The 25,329-nt window shown below is 39.7% G+C and overlaps 1 protein-coding gene across 3 annotated transcripts in view; it reads right to left on the bottom strand.

Moving 5' to 3' along the window:
• The window catches only part of Trpc5 (transient receptor potential cation channel subfamily C member 5), a 272,537-nt gene that overhangs the window by 42,433 nt on the left and 204,775 nt on the right, over positions 1-25,329 (bottom strand). For all 3 annotated transcript variants that reach the window (XM_070039890.1, XM_070039892.1, XM_070039891.1), the window contains 3 exons: positions 9,026-9,362; positions 7,132-7,271; positions 1,213-1,535 (listed from right to left, as the gene is read on the bottom strand). In XM_070039890.1, coding sequence (XP_069895991.1) covers positions 1,213-1,535; positions 7,132-7,271; positions 9,026-9,362 — 800 coding nt within the window. The remainder of the gene's footprint in view (positions 1-1,212; positions 1,536-7,131; positions 7,272-9,025; positions 9,363-25,329) is intronic.

The raw sequence follows: 25,329 nt of genomic DNA, 5'->3' as shown, positions 1-25,329 counted from the left end.
GCAGCCAGACAAATACTGCAGGATCTCACCTTGAGAATAAAGTAGGAGGGTAGAGAATGGAGAAAGGCTGGTAAACAGATAAAAGTTATACTTGGATAGTAACAAGAGGATCTGATGTTCTGTTGCACAGAAGGAGAACTACAGATCATGACAATGTACTCTGTATTTCAAATTGACTAGATAAATGCTTGAGATGATAAAGACACTAATGTGGTTACTACACAGTGTATGTACACATGCATTAAAACTTCACATTGTCAAAAAAACTTCACATTGTCCTCTGCCAAATTATACAATAATTATGCATAAGATTATTTTTCAAAAAAAAACAAAAAGGAAAAATGCTGTTTCTTAGTTTTGTGACTAAGAACCTTGCATAAGTAAAATGATTAGTAGTATTCTTAAGTGGCAATAGAGATGGACAAAGTAGATACCACTGGGTCCAGCTTAATTCCCTGATTTGTGCTTACTTTTTCTCTTGGCAATTTCCTCTAACATAGTTGGTTAGAAAATAAAAGACATTTGAAAAGTTTGAAGGTCCCAAATAAATTTGTCTTGACAGTAGTGAGAACAGATACAGAGATTTTTTTTCAATCAAAGGCAGTGGAATCTTGGTTTGTATTTTGTATCCCAAGTGGGAGTGGGAGACATTTTCAGTCAGTGCTTGGTAGGCTCTTGGCCTGGCTGAATACTTTTATTAATCCTTCTATTATTTTTGCCTTCATTTTGCTCCACTTCTAGCATAGTTCTGTTAAAGGAAGGGAGTACATTAAGATATTTTTACATCCTTCCTTACTTTGGGTTTAATTCAATTTATTGAAGTTAGCATTGGTAAGTCACCTGTTCTGAGGAATAGCCTGGTTATTTCATTGCTTTGGTGACTGCCATGTTTTTGAGTGAAGAATTATCTACCCTACCAATATTAAGTCTTTTTAAACATGTAAAATGTTATAAACACAGTTCACAATGAACTCTTGCTAGTTATGTCTCTGGGAGTCTGCACATGTTTCTTTTTCTGTCCTTTGTCTCCAAACCTTTTTTTCTCTCCTAGTCCACTATTATAAGAGAAAGAAACGCCTTCCTCTACTTCAGTCTTTGAGTGAATCCACAGTAAGTTTTGCCTATAGCCAGGAATGCAGTGATGAATTTTGGTGCTTAAAATAGGACAAAAAATAAAAGGCAAGACAAAAGCAAGAGGCTAAGGAGTCTTACGTGGAGAAGGCATTGTTCTGTTTCTCACACCGGATCCCTTTGCAGTTGTTAGGCTCATCGATAGCTCTGGTCTCATAATAAAAGTAAAGCTGGTTCAGTCCATTCGCAAAAGCCAGTAGTACCAGACAGTAGATAAAGAGGAATTTGAGTATATCAAGCAGCATGCGTCCCAAAGAGATCTGTAGAGGCCCTAAGTGGGAATTGGCTGTGAACAAGGATATGAGACGCAAGGAACTCAAAATGTTGGATATGGCGAAGAGTGCCTCTGCAATCAAAGTTGGGTGCCACATTTCCCATTCCTCCCTTGGACGAGAACCATTATACTGGAAAAAAAAACAACAAGCATATGACATGAGAAGTATAGAAAGCACTTGTAAAATGTTCCCCCCATTTCTACCCTTTAATATTCAAATAAAGCCACCATAACACACATCAAACACTCATTTATACAAGATAATGACATGACATTGTTTGTCTTTTGATCTATTCAATCAGTACTACGATCTTCCTCCTAATCCCATGCAATTATATACCCAGCATATATATATATATATATATATATATATATATATATATATATATCAGCACGAATCTCATAGCAATCATCTGAAGTAGCCACCTATCAATAGAAATTTTTGAACTTGTTTTACCAGATTTTTTTTTGGTCAGTCCTGGGGCTTGAACTCTGGGCCTGAGTGCTGTCTCTCAGCTCTTCAGCTCAAGGCTAGTGCTCTACCACTTGAGCTACAGCACCACTTCCAGTTTTCTGGTGGTTTATTGGAGATAAGAGTTTCGTGGACTTTCCTGCCCGGGCTGGCTTTGAACTGCAATCCTCAGATCTCAGCCTCCTGAGTAGCTAGGATTACAGTGGTGCCCAGCTGGTTTACCAGATTTCTTAGGGAATTTGCTGAAATAGAGCCAGTGGTGTGCCCAAGTTAGGAGAGAGATCACTTTGCTTCCTAATGAAATTTCAAATCCGATCTGTGTTTTGGTTCCCCCATTAGGTCTGAGCTCCATAGTAACTGCAAGTACTCAAGGACAAAAGTAGATGCAGCCTTGATAGTATGCAGTGTTGGTCCTTTCTCCCTGCTCACTTTGTTTTGGGTCTTGGAGAGCTTCCGTGGGGAGCTATTCATCAGAGCTTTCTTCTGAATTTTTAGCAGTTTGTAATGCATTCTAACATTATTGAGAGTGGTATTCCAACCTTCCAGGTATTGAATTTAATACTTCTCTACAGAAACGCATATGGATGTATTTTACTGGTTCTTTAACAACTCTACAAGTTAGAATCTCCCTCTAATCCAAATGAAAAACCAGAGGACTGAAGGCGAGAAACATACAAGATTTTATAGAGTTGTTTGCCCGTTTGTTAGCCTTATCCCAGGCCCCTAGCTTCCGGAATGTGGGGAATAGCGTCATAGAAAGATGATGCCATGGGGAGAATTGAGGTCCAATTTGGGAATTGTCAGTTAAAATGGCCTGCATTTTTCACATTTACCAAAAAAAGGACAATGTCTACTCCTACTCTCTGCTCATGTTTATTATTCTACATCCATATGCAAGACACTATGTACACCATTAGAGGAGGTGTTAGGGAAATGCAAGGGATTACTTGCTTCTTTTTCCAGGACACAAGTAGAATTTTTTCCCCCAAGGGATTCAATCTGAATCCACCATTGCTTTAAACTTTCAGCTAAATGTCACATTTTCTCAAGATTAAATATAAACAACTTTCCTGAGATAGTGCATTGGGCCTAATTATACTGTTAACATATCTAAAATGTGCTTCTTTTCCAGCAAGCAAGAAAACTAGTGTTGGTAAAATCACTTGTATATATCCAATATACTTTATTGTCAAAGGAATTGGGGAAATTTTGCCACAATATGCGCTTGTTTCAGATGGAGTTTCAGGTGGCCAAATTTCTTATTGCTATATTTCCTTTCCAGGAGAGAGGGACGGGGAGAGAGAGAGAGAGAAAAAAAAAGAGAGACAGAGAGAAAAAGAGAGAGAGGTCACTGTATCATTATGAGATGGTTGGCAGTTAAAGCCTGTTTTACAGATGGAGAAATTGAAAACCAGAGGCAATGACCTGCTAAAGCTCTCACAGTAAAACTGGTGACAGAGCCAGAACTAAGTCTAGTACTATTTTATTAAGTGTCACTTACATAACAGTTGATCTCACAAAATGGATGTTAGATGGGCTTATAAAGGTTTTGAGGTCTATGTAAAGTTGGAGAGTATTTGCTGATAACAAAACAGACACACACACACACACACACACACACACACACACACACACACACACACACACAGATATATTTCTTTTTTGCTGGCCTTGGGACTTGAAGGGACTTGGCACTGTTCCTGAGCCTTTGTTCTCTAGGCTAGCAACGATGGAGAGTCTTTGCTGATAACAAAACACACTCATACATACACACTCACACACAAACACACATGTTTTTTTTTTTTTTTGCTAGCCTTGGGACTTGAACTCAGGCCTTGGGCATTGTCCTTACCCTTTGTTCTCCAGGCTAGCACTCTACCACTTGAGCCACAGCTCGGCTTTCAGCATTATTTTTTGGTAGTTAATTGGAGATAAGGACTTTATGAGCTTTCTTACCTGAGCTAGGTTCAAACAGCAATTCTCAGATCTCAGCCTCCTGAGTTGCTAGAGTTACAGGCCTGAGCCACTAGCACCCAACTAGAGTTATATACTTTCATACAGAAAATAATCAACTGGAACAGGTCTAGCTTATAATTTATGGGTTTTCCATCTCTGCACATACAAGTGTAACTATAGGGAATTCTTCTACTCATAGATTAGTCAACATGGATTTGTAGACCACAAAGAAATATGAAATATTATTCTCATGGCAAATTTATATTTTGCACATATCCTCTGGAGAAGTTGTATGTCTTGCTTAGCATGTGAGTGCAGGAAATTAACTAGGAGCCATCTATCTTAGAGGTCAGCAAAGTTTTTCTGTCAATGGCCAGATAATGCTTTTGTTTGCATTTGTGTGCTATATATTCCCTGTTGACACTACTGAGTTCTTCCTTTATAGTATGAAAGCAGCCATTGATAATAGGTAAACAAATGGAGTAGCAGTAAGCCAATTTGGTCCACAGAACTGAGTTTGCTGACCCCTGACACAATTGTGTTTTCTAGAGTCTTATGGTTCAAAGACACTATGGGAGCATCTGTTGCCCAATGCATGAGCAAAAGAAGAACCCTAGAAGACTCATTCCACAAGCCAAACTTAGTCCTTTGGGCTCTTATATTAAAATTCCATGTATGTTTGCTTGAAGACATTGTTCCATGCAAATTAAAAGCTTGCACACCATTATTCTCATCTAATTTGCTTGTTTATTAGAGACAGAATTAAAGCTCAGAGAGGTAGAGGGCTTGGCTGTGGTAATCCACCTCATAAATATCAGAATGGGGATAAAATTTATATCTGCAGACATTTGGGTTTGTGATACTAAGAAGCCAATGATCTCTCTCTCTCTCTCTCTCTCTCTCTCTCTCTCTCTCTCTCTCTCTCTCTTAGATGCTTTGAGACAGGACACAGCTTGAAATTGGCTTTACAGTCCCTACAAAGGGACTGTGAATTGAGTTGTACTAACCTAAAAGCAAAATCTGAACACAGTTCAGTCTAAGGTGAGAACCTAGTGGTAATAAAGACCTGGATGTGGAGATTGTATTTGTAGCCAGGTAAAAGTTGAAAATGACCATAGGTCATTTTGCTCTCCACTGATTATATCTAAAATAGTCTGTGTATCTACAAGGAAGATGCTGGAAGACTCATCTAAGTGGCGCCATCTGAGAAGACAAAAGGTGATTTTTAAAAAAATTTATAAGATGATCTGGGGATAGATCAACCTATGTGCACTTATTCTTTTTGAACACTTGAATGTGTGTCTTTTGGTTCTTCTTATTTTAGACTATGTGAAATATATGCTGTTAAAGATTTTTTCTCTAGTAAAGGATGTTCTTTATGTACAATTCATGCCTTGACAGTTCTAATGCAACAGTGGTTGGTTTGGTCTGCTTAGGGAAGGTAATCCCAGACCGATAATGCCTCTGTGAATGAGAGGATCAGAAGACCTAGCCCATTTCCAAGTTCTCATTACAATTTTGATTTCTTCATATACCATGTCTTCTTTAAGTTATGCATTAAGAGGAGGTATTCATTAGCTTAGTAAAGTGTTGGGGGAGGTGTGAAGCTCTTTAGAAACCCCACCAGTGAAGTTGGACAAATTACGTGGTTAGCTAATGTTGAGCATTTATAGAAATAGTTTTCATTCCACCAAATGCAAGTCCTTTCTCCATAATTTATTCTAAACATTCCAATCTAAACAAAACCTAGAAATTTCTATATTGATAATTCATGGTTTCACCACTGTAGCTATACAACTTCTACAGGATGCATTTTTTCCAATTTTTCTCATCAGTTTTTCTTTTAAGGAAGTTGTTAATATGTGTTAAATGATCACCACATGCATAAGGCATACTCTTGGGTTCCTTTCAAAAATGTTTCTTGAATGAATTCAATATTCATACTCTACTAACTCCCAAGGTCTTAAAATTTATGCAATATGCATATTAGAGATACAAAAATAAACTAAGTTATTGGAGATTTGGGGGACAGCCATATTGCCATTCTAAAAGTCCTTGACATGGAATTTAGTGCCAAAATGAATCTTGACTACACAGTCTTGGAATCTGAATTATCAACCATTCCTCATGATGGAAAAGTTCAGCTCAGGGTAGAAGAAGCATGACCATCATCCCATTACTGAGGAAGTGCCAAACATGAACTCAAAGCCTGTGATGAATCAAAGGTGTGGGACATGAAGCTATTCTTATAAGAATTCAGGCTTCACCTTAAATGGAGAATGTATCAAAGTAGTGTGTGTGTGTGTGTGTGTGTGTGTGTGTGTGTGTGTGTGTGTGAGAGAGAGAGAGAGAGAGAGAGAGATCATGTCTTGATTGATAAGTATAGATTGGGTGATACTCAAAAAGCTGCAATTATCCTGCTAGTGCAAGTGCTAAAGGAATCAAGGGTACTAACGGTCTTTGTAGCCTGTAGTGAAGTTTCTGGGGTTCTGCTATTTTTCATATGAAGAATAGTAGAGGGAAGTATGAATATTTAGCTTTGAGAATCAATGACTCAACGGGTAAGGGAGAGATGACTTCATGCCCGGAAGCACAATTATGGAAAAGGAACATCCTTGTTCTGTATGACCCCACAGGGAAGAAAGATTGCCAATGGATGTTGCATGGGGAGAATAATATTAGACAAATATAAATTACCTCTGTGACAAGCTTTAAAGAGACTTTAGGAGATTGTGAATTTAGTGAATTTTCTATTCCTGCCCTGTGCAAGCATAAATGAATGATCTTGGCAAGAAGACTAGAGGAAATTTAAGCACTGACAGCAGAAGACCCTTTACCCTGGGAGTCGAAGAAGTTGATGATTCATTTAAAAACTGTTCCATTTTCTTTGCTTCCACAGCCACTGCCTACAAACCATGGAACCAAGCTGTGTTTATGTGGCACTTTCTCACACACACGGAACTGTCACCATGATTTTTCCCCTAAAATTTTCTTTTACTTTTCCTTCTTTGGTGCTGGTCCTGGGGTTTGAGCTAATTTTTTTTTGCTCAAGACTAGTGTTCTATCACATGAGTCACAGCTCCTCTTCCATCTTGTTGATGGCTAATAGGAGATAAGAGTCTCATGGACTTTCCTGCCCAGACTGGCTTCAAACCATTATCCTCAAATTTCAGTCTCTTGAATAGCGAGGATTACAGGCATGAGCAACCAGTACCCAGCTTAAAATTTTATTCTCTCAGTGCAAAAATATTAATAAGCAAATAACCACTTAAGAAAAATGATAGCCATTCCAGTTTACCTTGACATAGGCCACAATCTTCAAGGAAATCGTTGCCAGGTACAGGGAATTCATTGCAAAATCCATCAAGTTCCACCAGTCATGGATGTATTCAGTAAATCCACCATCCCACATTTCCTTAATCTCCCCCCAAATGAAACCTGAAGAATAAAGGCAAAAAGTTTATATTTATATATTATGGTTCTCGTCTTCCTAGAAACCTTGTACCAAGTAAATGAAGGTGAATCAGTGAATAGATTTGGGTCAGTAGAGTGAAATCCAAAGAGGTAGCACTTCTCCTTCTTTCCTACATTAACTGTCAATTTTGAACATACCATACATTGTAGGCTTTTCCTGGTGATGTCCATATGTTACATGGTTCTGGGTTCTACCATTCTTTTTTTTGTCTGTCATGGGGCCTGAACTCTGGGCCTGAGCGCTGTGCCTCAGCGCTTCAGCTCAAGGTTAGTGCTCTACCACTTGAGCCATAGCACCACTTCTGGCTTTTTCTGCTTATATGATGCTGAGGAATAGAACCCAGGGCCTCATGCATTCAAGGCAAGCACTCTACCACTGAGCCACCTTCCCAGCTCCTCTTTTACCTTTTTACTATAGTTACTAGAATATCATTTGCCCTTTTGTCCAACTGTGTGTGTTTGGATTTACAGGAATATGAGCTCAGGACTCATTGTTCCACATGGCTTTCTTGTTTCAACATCTTAAGCCACGCTTCCAGCTTTTTGCTGATTACTGGGTAGTTTAGTTTCCAATTAGTTAATTGGAACAAATTGTTAAAGACTTTTCTGCCCAAGTTGGGTCTGAAAACCACAAACCTTCCAGGTCTCAACTTCCTGAATACTAGGATTACAGCTGGGAGACACCAGCATGAACCATTATATCATTTTTAAAAGATTTGTGATTCTACCGTCTTCCCAATTTGGAGGTACAGATTAGATCAATATTACCCTGTCACTATGTTCTAATAGATACTGAAAAGAAAACATCCCATCATTTTTTAGAAGAGCAAGATGTCCCTGAACCATATTACTAGATATTGGGGCCAAATCTAGGCAGTAAGTCCTCAAATAATTTAGGACCCTCTTTTCTTCTTTTTCCTCTCATTGTCTGGGGGTTTGTGTAATTTTTCCTGATGAAATAGATGTCTCAGTAAAAGGCTATAGCTGTGGTCAAAGGCATCACTTCTCAGACTTGAAAGTGCTTATGAATCAACTGGGGATCATTTAACATTCAGCTCTGGGGTGAGGCTTGTCTCACAAGCTCCCAGTTAATACTGAGAGTGCTGGTTTGGAGACCATAATTTGAGTTTAATTTGACCATAATTAGATGGCAGCTATATTCAGAGAGTACAATGCCATTAATTTTAATCTCTGGAGATTACTGAAGATCTGTTTTTAACATGATGTGTATGAATTTCCCAAATTTTCTGTTTGCCTGCGGAATCAGTATCCAAATAGGTTGTGCATCCTGAACAAGTGCTAGGATTCTGTAGAGTAGCCATGATAAAGCAATGCAATCCATTTATTTCCTGGTTTATGGAAGGAGGCTTTGAATTGACTAACCAGTACTTGCCTTGATTATCTTAGCTTGCCCTGCCTGAAGCTTGTCCTGACCTATTGTTGGCTTTTCCCTCAGAAACAAGTGAAAACCACTTCTTGCCCTAGAAGATGTGAAATTAGCAGAGACAAGGTCTGAGCAATCTCATGATAGACCATGCAATATTGAATGATCAGGACTTGCCACAAAAGGAACTATATTTCTAAAACTTCCAACAAAGTTTTATTTCCTTACACAGTGTAAAGGTGCCCTAAGTCAGGGACTGATTGCCCATTCTAGCATTTTCTTTAGACAGATCTAGAAAGCAGTTTATCCATTGTTTCTGGAGTATTTCACTTACCTAGAACCCAAGGCAGTATCATCCATTCTACAACAGTTGGCGGAGGTCCTTGCACATGGAGGTCTGTCCTGACGATGTGTTGAGAAGCCAGGAGAAGCATGAAGAGGAAGGTCAAATAGGATGCTGTGTGGCAGATGAACTTGATAAAAGGTTTCTTGATGAACAACCCAAGGTTGCTCCTGGGTGAGATTAGATAGGCGATAGATAGCATAGGAAACAGGAACCCAATGGTCATGCAGGTCAGAAGTTTGACTACCCAGTGTTTACGCCGCCATCCAGGGAAGCCATCATACCACAGGGTGGCAAGTAACTGTTGGCAATTGGGTTGAGCAACAAACTGGAGGAAAAAGAGAACAAGTTATATTATTAGGATGTTCAAGAGGAAGTCTACCTTCACAGTATCACTCCAGCAAGGGGCTGTGTGGCTGATCCTACTAGAAATTTATTTTCCATGTTCCCATAAATAGATTTAACCCAGAGACAGCTTTACATGTTAAGAAGCTAGATTTTTATTAGGGTTCTTATATATTTTACATATTAAAACAATTTTATTCTGTTTGGTTTGTGCCTTTGCCTGCTGCTTTTTTGTTCCCTCTTCCATCTTTTTTACTTTTTAAATTATCTTTAAGTAGTTATACAAAGGAGTTGCCATTCAACAAAGCAGTTTATGAATACAATGAGACTTGATAAATGTCTCCACTACCAACATTCTCACACAACCTTCCCAACAGACTACTTTCCTCACTCTTCTTCTATTATTATTTTTATTGTTTTAAAAATTATCTGTAGTTGTATAAATGAATTGCCATTTAACAAAGCCATTTATTAATGCAATGTATCTTTTTTTGGCGGGGGGGGGGGGGGTTTGGTCATGGGGCCTGAACTCTGGGCCTGGGCGCTGTCCCTCAGCTCTTCAGCTCAAGGCTAGCACTCTACCACTTGAGCCACAGAGCAACTTCTGGCTTTTTTCTTTTTGCTTATGTGGTGCTGAGGAATCGAACCCAGGGCCTCATGCATGCAAGGCAAGCGCTGTACCACTGAGCCACCTTCCCAGCCACATAATGCAATTATCTTGATTAATGTCACCACTTTCAACATACTCACCCATCCCTCGACACCTACCCTTTCCCTAACTCTTCTTAATTTTGTAGGAAATATATATAAGATTCCTTTTTTATTGTGGAAATACTGTACAGAGGGGTTACAATTACATGAGCAAGGTAATGAGTACATTTCTTATCAAGCATTGTTACCTTCTCCTTTGTTTCCCCTTCCCATCCCTTCTCCTCCCTTCCCATCCTCCCCCTGCCCCGCCCCCGCCCGGCCAAAGTTGTAAAGTTCGTTTTTCCACTTAAGGACTTGTACATCTCATTGTTGCAATGGGTCCACCTGTATCCCTATTTAAATGGTTTGTTTTTGCCCCTCCCCTCCACAAATTATACCAACATCAAATCACCATTAGAATGGTTTGGTTTTTTTTGTATTTTTTTAAATCTTTTTATTGTGAAAATACTGTACAGAGGGGTTACAATTACATGAGTAAAGTAATGAGTACATTTCTTATCAAGCATTGTTGCCTCCTACTTTGTTTCCCCTTACCATCCTTTCTCATCTACCCTCCCCCCAGCTCCATATTGGATTCTTGACTGCATTCCCCTCTTCTCCTCTTTGTCTACCATTGAACTTTCCTTTCACCTTTCTACAGAATTCTTATTTGAGTTCTCCCTTGAATCCACCATATTTCAGTAAATACATTTGTAACCACTTACATACAACTCAACATATTTACTTATATGTTTATAAACTACTTCTAGCTTCCACATATGAGATAAAACATGCAATCTTTGTTTCATTGGGCCTGACTGCACTTAACATAATTTTTCCAGGTCTTTCCATTTCTTTAAAAATGATACAGTATCATTCTTTCTAATGGATGAGTAAAATTCACACACACACACACACACACACACACACACACACGCACACACACACACATATATATATAAAACATTTCCTGCCTCTATCTTGTTAGATCAGTGATTCTCTAAATATTGCTTTGTATTACAATCATTCATGGTATGTTAAAAAAAACAGTACCACAACAGAGTGGCTACATAAGACTTTGGAAGGGGGAAGGGATAATGCCTAAAAAGTGGCTTTCCAAATCCTCCTGGGCATATACACACCCCTTTGGGAAGAATCATGGGGATATATCATTTCAAATTAATTCCCTTCTCATTTTCCATCCTATGTGAGGTCATCATTAACCATGCACTCTGGGCAACAGAAAACTGGCAGAGAATAAGCACATGCCTGTGGCTATAGTTTGAAATGGAAATGAATTCTCTCTTTGATTTTGCCTTTTTTCCCATTTTGTTTTAAGCATCTCTTGGTTGATTTGCAATGTATCAAGCTTCTACTTTCATATCTATTTAATAGTCTCTCTACTCTGATATGCCACACCAGAAAAATATATTGGGGGTCAACAACTGTATACTAACCCAGTTGAGATTTTAAGGCAATAATGAAATAATTACCAGCATCGCAAGTCACTGAGTGGCTGCTACTTCCTGGTAAGTGACCAATACAAAGCTCAACTGTCATCCATGGTTTTAAATATTGCTTTCTTGACTACTCCAGTTTCCTCTGGAACGGCTTAAAAAGAGCTACACCATATAGCTTAATAGTACAAAGGAAATAAACTTCTTCCATCGCTTATACAACACTCAATACATGTTAACCCCAACTTTATTGTTAGGATATCTTTTGACAGTGATAACCTTCCTACCAATGCCATTCTCCTCTTTGAGCAAATGGCTGGATTATGTTTCCCAGTATCCCTTGCAGTGATGTATAGTTATGTAAGTTTCTCACTGATGGGATATGAAAAAAGTGACCTGTAAAAGTCTCCTATGTGTGTTCCTTTATGTTTTGTTCTTATTTTATTTTTTGCTTACTGGGATGTGGTAATTCTGGGTGACCTAGTGGCTTTTGTTAGCCTATGTTCTTTGATCACCATATGTAAGTAAACTTGCAACACTGACGAAGAATATCTGAGTTAGACATTTATACATCAGGGAAATTTCTATGTGTTTTAGAGCTGAAAGCAGTTGATAATGAAAATATCAAAAATATATTTTAAAATATTTTCATCCTGTGGCTCCATTCTCCAAATATTTTCATGATCCTACTTTCCACACAAACAATAAATCTTATAGCCCATTTCTACTCTTCTTGTCATTATAGAGTATGTTAAAGGATGAGATGAAATCATAGAAAATAAATATAAAAGTCAAAGGGTAAAGCTAAAGTTTTTGGAAGCAGTAGAAAAATAATCTTATCTGTAGTGAAGGAATCGAATATATACAAGGATGGTTTTGTAACTTATAGTATAGGGACTAAAAAGGATATGAACAAGTTGTAATGAAAACACACAAAAAAGCTTCATTGTAATCTTACTCAAGAGGCTGAGAACTGGGGATCATGGTTCCAAGCCAGTGTGGGCAGTTTGTGAGACTCTCATCTCTAATAAAACTACTCAGAAATTGCCAGAAGTGGCGCTGTGCCTCAAGTGGTAGGGCACTAGCCTTGAGCAAAAAGAGCTCAGGGACAGTACCCAGGCTCTGAGTTTAAGCTCTAGGACCAGGGCACGGGAGGAGAGGGAATGGGAGTAAACAGCAAAAGCTAAGGGACAACCTGATTAAGGCTTAGAGGTAAGAAGGAGTATTGCTTGTCTGGGGAGCAGTCGTGGTTTTCACTGTAGCTTGAATTACAAACCTATGACTGTCAAGTGATGAGGGTAGAGAAGTTGAAAGGGGTTAGAGCAGATTAAAGATCTAGAGTTGAGGCCTTATAAGTAGTGTAGATTAATTTTAAGAACCATGGAGAGCCATTAGCTTTGTGTGTATGTGCCTGTGTGCCGGTGTGTGTTACCTCGTGGTCTTATTTGATATTAAGCATGAATGATTCTGTCTCATTTTGATCTGGTCTTTTGAGACTTTTGTATATAAGACCTGGGCTTGAATTCTGGGTTGGGCTCTGTCCCTCAGCTCCTCAGCTCAAGGCTAGCGTCCTATTACCTGAGCCACAGCGCCACTTCTGGCTTTTTCTGCTTATGTGGTGCTGACGAATTGAACCAAGGGCTTCATGAATGCAAGGCAAACATTCTACCACTGAGCCAACTTCCCATAACTGCATGAGACTCTTGATCTGGTCTTTTGAGATCTAAGGCAAGAACTCATTTTAGAACAATACTCCCATAATTATATTTTCTTCCTTTCTTTTTTCTTGTAGGTCCATGATCAGGACTTAAACTTAGTACCTGATGTTTTCCCTTATCAACTAGCAGTCTACCAACCGAGTCATGCTCCGAACCCCTTAATTATCATTTAACAAGATACAACTAATTTTGTATATTTATCTTATATTATGTAATATTGGTAATCCTATTTATTAGGATCAGTTTTTCTACTGCTGATTCCTTAGGATTTTGTCTGTGCAAGATCCTTTACATCAGTGAACAGAGATAGTTTTAATTCTTCTTTTTCAAACTGGATGCCTATTTCTTTCTTTTTGTACCACTGAGCTGGTTATTCCCTCCAATATGATGATGAATGGAAGTGGTGAGAATCAGCATACTCGTCTTGTTCCAGATCTTAGGAGAAAAGCTCCCCATGGTTCTCTATTAAGAGTGACATTAGCTATGGGCTTTTCAAAGATGGCCATTATCAAGTTGAGGAAGTTCTCTTCTCTCCATAGTTTTTAAAGTGTTTTACTCATAACAGTTTTTTTTTTTAATTTGTCAAATGGCTTTTTTGTGTCAACTGAAATAATGTATTGATCTTCTGTTGAATCACCCTCACATTCCTGAGAGATATTCCACTTGGTTATGATGTGTGATTAAAAAAATGTTGTTAAATTCAAATTGCCTTTTTGTTTAGCTTATTAATTTTTGCAACTATTATCTCCTGCTTTAGGCAGTATGGATGTTAAATAACTGCTGCTTGTGTTTCACAACAAAGGTCTGGTGGAAGTAGCTGTTGTTATGGAGTCAGAGTGTTTAAAGATAAACATTGTAAGTAAGACTTTTCTAGGGAGTTGCCTGATGGGTCATAGAATAATAAATGTGTGTGTTCATCTCTTTGAGGTGATCCAAAACCTGTTGCCTTCTCACTGTGTATGTCAGGCTTTTCCCTAGCTACTCTACCTCCAGGGCTTTTGGTTTTGAATGCTACTCCAGAGTTAAGCCAAGGGAAAAAAACGGGAATGGGGCAAGTTAAAATACCTCGAAGCATGCAATTATTGAGGAAATTCAGTCAATTTACTTGAATCAACACTACTCTGATTGTAAGCTTTTGGTTATTTTCCAGATTTGCAAAAAAGTTGATTTTTGAAAACAAAATTCCAATGATTTATTGCTATTTTTAAAAAGTGGATTTCTAACAGTCTGAACTCCACCATTCTGGAAATGCTTCTCTTCAGAACTTTTTTAAATTAACTTTTCATGGGAAGTGATTAGTTGTGTGGGGGTTGGTGAAAATAATAGAGTCCTTGCCCAGTTCTCTTCCACAGGGACTCTAGAGCAGACAAGCCAAACAACCAAACAAAACAAAGTTTGAGGACTGACTATAAGAGCTACCATTTCTTCCTCCCTTCCCCCGTCTCTCTCTCTCTCTCTCTCTCTCTCTCTCTCTCTCTCTCTCTTTCTCTCTCTCTCTCTCTGCTGGTCCTGTGGCTTGAATTCAGAGCTTGAGTACTGTCTCTAAGCTTTTTTTTGCTTAAGGTCAGTGCTCTATCACTTCAGCCACACCTCCATTTGTAGGTTTCTGGAGGTTAACTGGAGATAAGAGTCTCGCCAAACTTTCCTGCCCAGATGGCTTTGAACTGGGACCCGAAGATCTCAGCCTTCTGAATAGCTAGAAGCCATCAGCATCCAACTATTGGAGCGTCTTAAAAGCCAGAATGATGAATGTTGCTCAAGGACTTGATATATGTTTTATTGTTCAGTGTTGATGCTCAATGATTTTTTTGAGTGAGTAGTTAAATAAATTGGGTTATGCTAGATGAGCTATCATGGAAGAGTCTTTCCAAAATCTCATGTCCTTCATGAAAAAATTCTAGTAGCTAAGAAAATTCTGCTTGGAATTGTGCCTAGTAAACAACTCTTTACACAGTCAGTTTATCATAGGTTGGGTTATTATGTACCAGACATTGCAACAGATTTTCATATGTATTATCTTACAGCAGCCTTGTAAGCAGATAATAGTATCATGTCCATTTTACAGACAATGGGACTGAGCTCCAGTGACATTTATTGGTAAGTAGGAGAGCCAGGGCTAGAACTCTAATCTATCTGACTCCCATACTTTGAAACACTGCATAGTTTGACAATCCATGGAAAAAATAACTTGAGAATTTCTTTTTTCTTTCTTGTCCTTTCTATTATTTTTTTGAGAAAAGGTTTTGTTATATAGCCCAAGTTGTTCTCAAACTTGTGACTTTCTTGCTTCAGACTTCCAAGTATTGATGTGTGTCCCCATGCACAAAGATGAAATATAAAATTTCTAATAACTTGCCCATTGACCTTGCCACAATGATTGGAATATCCATAGCTCTGCTTTGGGGGAAGGCATTGAAGTTGGGTTACAGATGTAGAATGTGATGGTACAGTATATGAAGCTAGTAAATATTCTTAACAATTTGGCGTGAGTATATTATAGTAGCCAGTTAAGGTAGCTGCCTGGCAGCAAAGTTCAGAAATGGTAAGACTTGAACTAGATGACTTCTGAGTAGCATCCAGGAAAGGTGAAGAATGACAGGCAAGGAAGATGCACTCATGACTCTCACTTCCTGATCTAGCTCCAAGTCAGATCTGTATGGGACTTGCCTTCTTAATTATTCCAATTGTTTTCTGCACAAATGTGCTAGGATCCTTGCTTCAGTTCTCCAATACAATCAGGCATGGGTTGAGAATTGCATTTTTCCTCATTTTAGTAAGTTTCAGCTTTTTTCCCTCTATGGCAGTAAGTTAATGTGGTTTGAACTCAGTGTCCGTGCACAGCTCAGCTTAATAGCTCGTCTGACACTCTACAAATCGAGCCATATCTCCAGCCCTACTTTTTGCTGGTTGTTTAGGAGATTATCTTCAAGATTTTACATTTGGCCTGACTTTGAAATGTGACTCTCTAGATACCAGCCTTTCAAATATAGCTAGGATTATAGGCGTGAACCACCAGTACCCACTCTAAGTTGTATTTTAAATGGAAAGACTCAATTATTGTTTGCCTCTTACAGTAATAACTCATTTTGTTTGGTCGAGACAGATTCTTACTATATAGCCCAGCCTCACTCCGTGATCCTCTTGACTCATCCTCCTTAATGCTGGGGTACCAGGTGTGTACCGTCATGTCTAGATAGGAATAATTCTTGATGGAAATAATTTGAAGTTCTATCAGAAAGAGCTAATCTTCTCCCAGAAAAGTAGCAAATATATATACTTGGATTTCATCCTGCAGTGAAAACTACCTTTCTGTCCCCTCCTCAGTCTATTGTATGTGAATTGTTTCTTTACTTTTCTAGGTATTCAATGGGCTGTAATGTCTGATTGACAGGCTGACCCCAAAGCAGAACAGAATTTCACTTGCTTATGGAAAGGCTTACAGATAGACTGTGCAACATTTTAGAATGAAATTGTGCTGTAGGAGCTCCTTTGGAGACCAGTCTAACTCATGTGAAACAAGTAAAGATGTCTTAGTGTTTGTGTTCAGAAATTCACGAACGCAGCACAGATGGTAAATGTGTCAGGTTCCCAGATGGTTGGCTCTCACCGATGAGGTAAGGCTACTCCTCTCCAAATCAAGGGATTATTTTGCCAAGTAAGAATATGAAAAAGCTCATGACTCGCCTGTTATCGTTTTATATAAGAAGGGGCAGAGCCTGGCACTGGTGGATCACACTTGTATTCCTAGCTGCTCAGGAGCCTGAGATCTGAGAATTGTACTTCAAAGCCAGCCCTGGCAGGAACGTTCCAAAGACTCTAATTGCCAATTAATCAGCAAAAGCCAAAAGTATAGCTGTCACTCAAGTGGTAGGGCACCTGCCTTGAGCAGGAAAACTAAGGGACAGAGCCTAGGCCTTGAGTTCAAGCCTCAGTATCAGTACACAACGAGAGAGGGAGAGAGAGGCAGAATGAGAGAGGGAGGGAGGGAAGGAGAGAGACAGAATAAAGGGCAATTATTCAATTCGAACATATTTAGCTTTAGGGAAATCTCACCACTTTGTCACAGGACATCATACTTTGGAAACTTTGGTATTCAGAAGGGAGGGTGGGGGGAGGAGATGGGAAGGGATGGGAAGGGGAAACAAAGGAGGAGGCTACAATGCTTGATAAGAAATGTACTCATTATCTTGCCCATGTAATTGTAACCCCTCTGTACGGTATTTTCACAATAAGAAGAAATGGAAAAGTCAGGAGGCTCTAGAATCCTAAGGAAAGACTACTAAAATTTATGAAAATAGAGAATGCCACTTCCCACTGTAAGACATCCCTGATTGCTCCAATCAGAGGTGACTTCTCCCTTTGTGAGCCCAAGGCAAGGTTTTCTTCTTTGTTGTAGCTCTCTGAGCCTGCCTTGGGTTACACTTGCTTCTTTGTAGAACCAGTGACTCAGATTTCTAATCAGAGCTTGAGCTTCTGAAGGGAAAGAACATTTACCATGTGTCATTTCTTACCTCAGTGGGTTTTGCAGGTGCTGTGTTTTTTTTTTTTTTTACAGGGAGACAATTCTCTCCTATCCCTTGCTGCTGAAATTCTGACTAAAGTGTTCAACTAAGCAGTAGGCATTTTCTCTTGGAAGGGTGAAGCATATCACTCAATCAGAAACCCCACACTACCAATCAAACATGGTTTCTCATTTCATCTGAGTCCTGGAGGCCTGGAGAACGTTTGCTTAGCAGCAATTATTAATAGACAAAATGTATACAGAACCTCCAATTCAAGGCCTGAGTTCTGTCCCAGAGCTTTTTTTGCTCAAGTTTAGCACTCTAGCTCTTGAGAAGGCCTACTTCCCACCTTTTTAAAAAAGTTGTTTATTGTAAATAAGAGTCTCATGGACTTTCCTAACTGGGCTGACTTCAAACCATAATGCTCAGATCTTAGACTCCTGAGTAGCTCAGATTATAGGCCTGAGCCATTGGCACCCAGCTTGTTCTAGATACTTTTAAAAGCACTTGCTATGTACAGACTTAAGATGGTTCAATTTACAACAGTGTAAAAGAGATCTGCATTCAGGAGAGACAGTACTGGGATCTTTGTAGTTGGATCTTTCCCCAACCTAAAGATATCCATTCTGACACTCTTTTTTGGTGCTAGGCAGCTACAGTGAGCAACAGCCTCCAGTCAGCCAGTCAGTCCTGGGGAGGAGGGGGGAAATTGATATTCCTCTGTGAAATGTATTGCTAAGCAAGTGTTCAGTGTTGGAGCAAGGTAGGTGTATTCAATGGACTTTCAACTTCGGATAGCTTTTTTGTTTATGTGTTACTGAAGAATTGAACCCAGATGCTCATTCATGCTAGACAAGCACTCTACCACTAAACCACATTCCCAGCCCCTTCTGATAGTTTCAACTTGTGCTATTTTCAACTAATGATGGGCTGGTACCCCATTATAAGAGGCAGCACAGCTAGAAGATTCATATTACTATGGTAGTCATTTTACAGATAAGAAAACTGAGACTCAGAGAGATTAAATGGTACTGAAAGCAAAGGGAGCACCAGTGAGTCATGTCTGTTATCTAGCTACTCAGAAGGCTGAGGTCTGAGGATTGCAGTTCAAAGTCAGCCTGGCCAGGAAAGTCCATGAGACTTTTTTTTGTCGGTCATGAGACTTGAACTTTGGGCCTGGGCCCTGTCCCTCAGCTCTTTCAGCTCAAGACTAGTGCTCTACCACTTGAGCCAAGCGCCACTTCTGTTTTTCTGAGTGGTTTTATTGGAGATAAGAGTTTCATGGACTTAGCCAGGCGCCGGTGGCTCACACCTGTAATCCTAGCTACTCAGGAGGCTGAGATCTGAGGATCATGGTTCAAAGCCAGCCCCAGCAGTCCATGAGACATCTCCAATAAACCACCAAAAAACTGGAAGTGGTGCTGTGGCTCAAGTGGTAGAGTGCTTGCCTTGAGCTGAAGAGCACAGGGATAGTGCCAAAGCCCAGAGTTCAAGCTCCAGGACTGACCAAAAAAAAGTCTCACAGGCTGGCTTTGAACTGGGACCTCAGATCTCAGCCTCCTGAGTAGCTGGGATTACAGGTGTGAGCCATCGGCACCCAGCTCCAGGAGACTTTTATCTCCAATGAACTTCTTTAAAAAAGGCAGAAATGGAGCTGGGGCTAAAGTGGTAGAGTGCTAGCCTTGAGCAAAAAGCTCAGGGAGCGTACCAGGGCTCAAGCCACAGGACTGGCAAAATATTAAAATTTAAAAAAGAACAACAGCAGCTAACATGTGAATGCCCACAGTGCATCAGGCTTTCTAATGACTGCTCATTTAAGAGATAAAGCTTAGCTTGGCACTGGTGGCTCACACCTATAATCCTAGCTACTCAGGAGGTTGAGACTTAAGGATCACGCTTGAAGCCAGCTGGGGCAGGAAAGTCTGTGAGACTCTTAACTCCAATTAACCAGACAACCAGAAGTGGAGCTGTGAGTCAAAGTGGTAGGGTGCTAGCCTTGAGCAGAAAAGCTCATGGACAGGCTCAGGCCCTGAGTTCAAGACCCACAACCAACACACATACACACAAAAGAATTAAATGCTAAGAATAGATGTTTCTGGCTATTGACTGAGTTCTCACCATGTAAAGAGGTAATAGAAAATGGGCAAAGTCTTCTTGTAGAAGTGGAAGATCTAAAGAACATGGTAGGTTCTCAAGATGTAGACCAGGCTATGAGGCAGAATAAAAACCAATATTCAGACTCAGTGCTTCCATTATGAGGAGGCAATAATCAGAGAGGACAAATCTCAATCTCTCTCTCTCTCTCTGTCTGTCTCTGTCTGTCTCTGTCTCTCTGTCTCTCTGTCTCTCTCTCATTTGGTGGTTCTGGGGCTTGAACTCACTATGCTCAAAGCTAGCACTCTACCACTTGAGCCACAGTGCCACTTCCAGCTTTTTCTGAATAGTTTATTGGAGATAAGAGTCTCATAGACTTTTCTTCCTGGGTTGGCTTTGAACTGTGATCCTCAGATCCTCCTGATTAGCTAGGATTCCAGGTCTGAGCCACCAGCACCAGGATGACAAATCTTTCTTAATCCCCATCCTCCGTCCATCTTGTTTTTGGCCACAGAGCTTTCAGTAAGAAACAAGTTCAAACAAGTTAATAAGCTAATTACCTAACTGGTTGTTTTCAGATTATTTAAATTTTCGAATATGTACATAAAATGCAATAGGAGGTCAAAAAGGTCATTTTAACCCTAGCTTGCTATTCAGAAGTTTGTAAAGTAATACAATTGGGCCTTGGTATCCTCACATTCAGCTAATCTAGGGTCAAAACAAGGCCAAATGCCTTGGAGACTCTTACCTCCAATCAAGCAATCACTCAAAAGTTGGAAGTGGTGCTGTGGCTTAAGTGGAAGAGAAATGTCCTTGAACAAAGAAGCTCAGGGACAGCACCCAGGCCCTGTGTTCAAGCCCCAGGACCAGCACCAAAACCAAAAATATTTAATCTTGTATCTGTGTCAGTCCCTAAACAATATAGCTTAACAACTATTTATATAAAATTTACATTGTACTGGTGTTCTAAGTTGTCTAGGGATAATTTAAAGTATACAATATAGAGGAGAATTTGCAAACACACTGCTACTTTGTACAGGGGCCTTGAGCATCTGATGATTTTGATATCTAGGGAAGGCAGTTGTAGAATCAATCGTTAGCTGTATAATCCTATTGTTCTCTGAAGTGATTAGTTATCTTTTATGTTTCTAAAAGAAATCAGTGGAATTGAAGCTGGAGAATTTCCAGCGATCAACATTTCTTACTTTCTTCACTTTTGAGATATAGAAAATTTGAGAGATGAGAATGAGTCCTCTCCTTCTCGGAAGTGGGTAGGTAAAGATGAAGAAGAAACCACAGTTATGAGTAACAGAAAGATGGGAGGTAAGGGCTTTGTCAGGTAGTCTGAAAACATCTGGTGATCTTTCAAGAATCATTTCTTGCTTATTCAGTGAATGGCTGTCCATGGAAATGGGCCCAACTCCCATTTCATTCTATGTGAACGCTCTTATTCTGGTTGTAAATAAAGTTGTATTTTAAAAGCTGGCTCAAGCTGAGCTCCTGTGGCTCATGCCTGTAATCCTACCTACTTAGGAGGCTGAGATCTAAATAAGGGGTTCAAAGCCAGCTCAGGCAGGGAAGTTCATGAGAGTCTTATTTCCAAGAATTTTTCAGAAAAAGTCAGATGTGGAACTGTAGCTCAAGTGGTAGAGCAAAAGCTTTGAGGACAAGAGGCCTCAGGGACAGTATTGAGGCCTTGACTACAAGCCCCTATGACCAGTAGAAAAAGCTATCTTAGGGTTAGAGGCATGGCCCAGGTAGGAGAGTACAAGCCCACAAATGAAAGCATCAGATACTGATTTCTGGTCTTTGGGGAAAAAGCAACAACAAAACAAATAAATTAATTAAAAGTCAGTTAAGAAGAAATGATTTCAGGCAGGATGAATTTTCTTTGGTTGGATAATTGTCAATTTAGCTGGGCTTTGAGAAGGGGGAAAAAGTACTCAAAAAGGACATCAGCAGCAATGCAACTTTTCTGAAAGAGAAATGTTCTAGTACCTTCTTTCTCTCACCATTGCAATGAGCTTGCTGCAGCATAATTTAGTTAAACTGTAAAGCTCCCTCTTCCACTGCAGCTGACATTTGAGATATAGAAATAGGTTACCCCAAAAGTTTTGACCCAGGGTATGATTAGAAGTGGTCCCTACATTTTCAATGTAGTCTCTAATACAATTTAACCTTTACCCCCTCAAGTCCCTAATCAATGTACATTTTATGAAAACACCCTATTCTTACTGGGTATTACTGAGACATTTTATATGAAGCTTGCCCTGTTGCTACAATTAGACTACAGACTTGGTTCCTGAGATTGACTGCCAATAGTAGTGAAACACAGGTGCACTCTCCCAAATTAAGTCATCCTTGGAATGTCAACTGAAAACTCTATTTCTAGTTTCAAACTAGAGCTAACTTAGCCTCACTAATTTGAACTCAATGGAGGAAGAAGGTGAGGCTAGGTGCTGAAAAGTGTTCTCAGATACTACACTTTTTAAAAAAATAAGCATATATATTAAAATAAATATAAATAAAGCATATATACATATATGTTTGTATATATATTGCAAGTATATATAGCAACAAGAATTAATTAGCTTGATAGGGTTTCCTGGGAGAAGTTCTGATTTTCTTGTGTTAGGTACGATGGACTGTGAAAAGGACTCTAGAGCAGCTGAATTCATCCCAATGAAATGGCTTGTGGCAGGCATAAATTGGCAGCAGAAAGTAGTAGGAGTGCACTTCCTACTCCAAAGAGACCTTACAGTTAGAGAAGGGAACCGGTATTGGAAAGCTTCTCATCATGCGGGAGGCATGTCAAAGAAAGCAAAGAGGTGTGTTGGGAAGCTTACTGATGCTATGTAAGAAGTTATAGATAGTTTGGTTGGGTTAGCTGGGAGTTGTCCTCTTACTGTTTAAATCAGGAAGATGGAAGCAACAGTACTTTGAGGAAAAAGCATATCAGAGGGTAATAAAGCATTGATCAAGCTAAATGATAAATGGACAAAGGAGGGGGAAAATATGTTGAGAGTCAAAGTTGCACATGTTGTAATGACTTGTCTCTGAGAGGTGGTGTCTATTGTAGAGCTGGGTCCCTACAGTACCAAGGCCAATAGTGGGAAGACTACAGATGTACAGCTCCATAATCTGTATTGTAATCCCACTGGAGATAAACATGCTGTGTGTGTGTGTGTGTGTGTGTGTGTTTGTGTGTGTGTGTGTGTGTGTGTGTGTGTACATACATGTGCATGGGTGCATGTGTTCACATACACCAGCCCTATGACTTGAATTCAGGGCCTGGACACTGAGTTTTTTCTGCTTGAGGCAAGTACTCTACTAGTTGAGTCACAGCTCCATTTTTGGTTTATTAGGTTTATTTATTTTTATTTGATACTTAATTGGAGTTAACTGTCTCACAGACTTTCTTTTTCTTTTTTTTTTTTTTCCAGTTGTGGGGCTTGAACTCTGGGCCTGGGTTCTGTCCCTCAGCTCTTCAGCTCAAAGCTAGTGCTCTACCATTTGTGCCACAGCTCCACTTCTGGCTTTTTCTGCTTATGTGGTGCTCAGGAATCGAACACAGGGGCTCATGCATGCAAGGCAAGCGCTCTACCACTGAGCCACCTTCCCAGCCCCATCTCACAGCCTTTATTTCCAAGGCTGACTTTTTTTTTGTTGGTCATGGGGCTTGAACTCTGTGCCTGGGCGCTGTCCCTCAGCTCTTCAGCTCAAGGCTAGCGCTCTACCACTTGAGCCACAGCACCACTTCCCCAGGGTGACTTTTAACTGCAATCCTTAGATCTCAGCCTCTTGAGTAGCTAGGATTACAGGCATGAGTCACAATTGCTTCACTTAAATATGCTTTTGAACTCAAGTTTAGTCAGCTATTCAGACAGTAACAAATTATATGTAATATTCCCAGTAGGGTTTAAGGCAGCACTCACAATAACAATTGAAGTTTAGCAAATAAAAATACAGACTGCTCAGTTGAATTAGTATTAAAAAATTACACTCAAGCATTGTTCATTGTTTATCTGAAATTCAAAAGTAACTGCTAGACTTTTCATGTAACTGGTAACTCTACTATAATCAAACACATCAATTTTATCAGCAGTGAAATCTATGAATACATAAACTCAATGGGATAAAGGCCATAAATTGTACAGAAGGTCTTGTAACATTTGTGCAGACACTGACCTTAACTGTCATTGTCTAGCTTTATGATAGTGCAAATACACAAAGTCTCAGAAGACAGTTTTGAATTTCCATTGTCTCCTGAGTTATCAATCTGTGTAGTCTGTCTGGGAAGCTATGGGGAGATACAGCTGCCATGATCACAAGTGGAGACAAACAAAAGTTTATGTTGTTGCAATGCTACATTGTTCTATAACTTAGGAGTATTAAGTAGTGTTGACTTAAGATCATTTTAATTTACTGTCAGTTTTTTTAGTATCACCCCATTGTAAATCAAGGAGTGTCTATATTGAACGTTGACTCTGGCTTGGCCTCTGATTTGTGATGGGACTGGAGAAAGTGTTTGTGTAATGGTGGTGCTAACTGTGCCAATCAAGAGTGATAGGGCACTTTACTGCCATGCTCAAGTCCCTGGGTTCCATTCCCAACAATGTAAAAATAAATCATTTTGTTTTTCCAGGTAGAAGCAACTCCAAATATAGTTGTCTTACTTAGGCCAGCAACACTTACTAAGCACCTACTCTGTGCCATGTCTTATGGCTGGCACTTGGAACACAGTCATGAAAGCCCAGTTTTCAAAATATCATTCCTAAAGCAGTCACCTAAGAACTAATGACAAAATCAAACTGCTGCTTCCTGTGGTGGAGCTCCTAGGGCCTTACAGGAGTTAAAATGTAGCCAAGATCTTTCTCACAGAAAAGTAAACTCACAACAGAACATTGTTCATCCAGCAGGAGAAAGAATCAAATGAGCTGGTATCCCAAGGGAGTAATTATTTCTGCTGAATATGGAGAGTATAGGGACCTCGTTGGCTTTATTTTATACAGAGGGGAACAAATTCTAACCTATGTTCTTTCTCCTCCTTTCCAAGGACTAAGCTTCTTAGTAGTCTTTTTTTCTCCCAGGTCTGCATTCCAAGGCCTCTGCATTGGAGGTAAGGGCTCCTCCACTGAGCTATACCACAACTCCAGTGGTGGGCTTTTAATAGTAATGATGCACTGACGTCTTGACCATACACTAGGTGCTTTACATTCATTCATTCCTTTCTTGTTTTTTTTTTGGTGTGTGTGTGTGGGTGCCAACTCTGGATCTTGGACACAGGGCCTGGGTGCTGCTTCTGAACTTTTTTGTTCAAGGCTCATGCCTATAATCCTAGCTACTCAGGAGGCTGTGCTCTGAGGATCATAGTTTGCAGCGAGCCCAGACAGGAAAAGCCCCTGAGACTCTATTCCCAATTAACCACCAATAAAAACCAGAAGTGGAGTAGAGTGGGTAGAGTGCTAGCTTTGAGAAAAAAGCCAATT

Source organism: Dipodomys merriami, unplaced genomic scaffold (assembly GCF_024711535.1).
Source record: "Dipodomys merriami isolate MVZ:Mamm:240054 unplaced genomic scaffold, mDipMer1.0.p SCAF_3, whole genome shotgun sequence".
Lineage (NCBI taxonomy): Eukaryota > Metazoa > Chordata > Mammalia > Rodentia > Heteromyidae > Dipodomys > Dipodomys merriami.
This window is presented reverse-complemented; position numbering and strand designations above follow the sequence as displayed.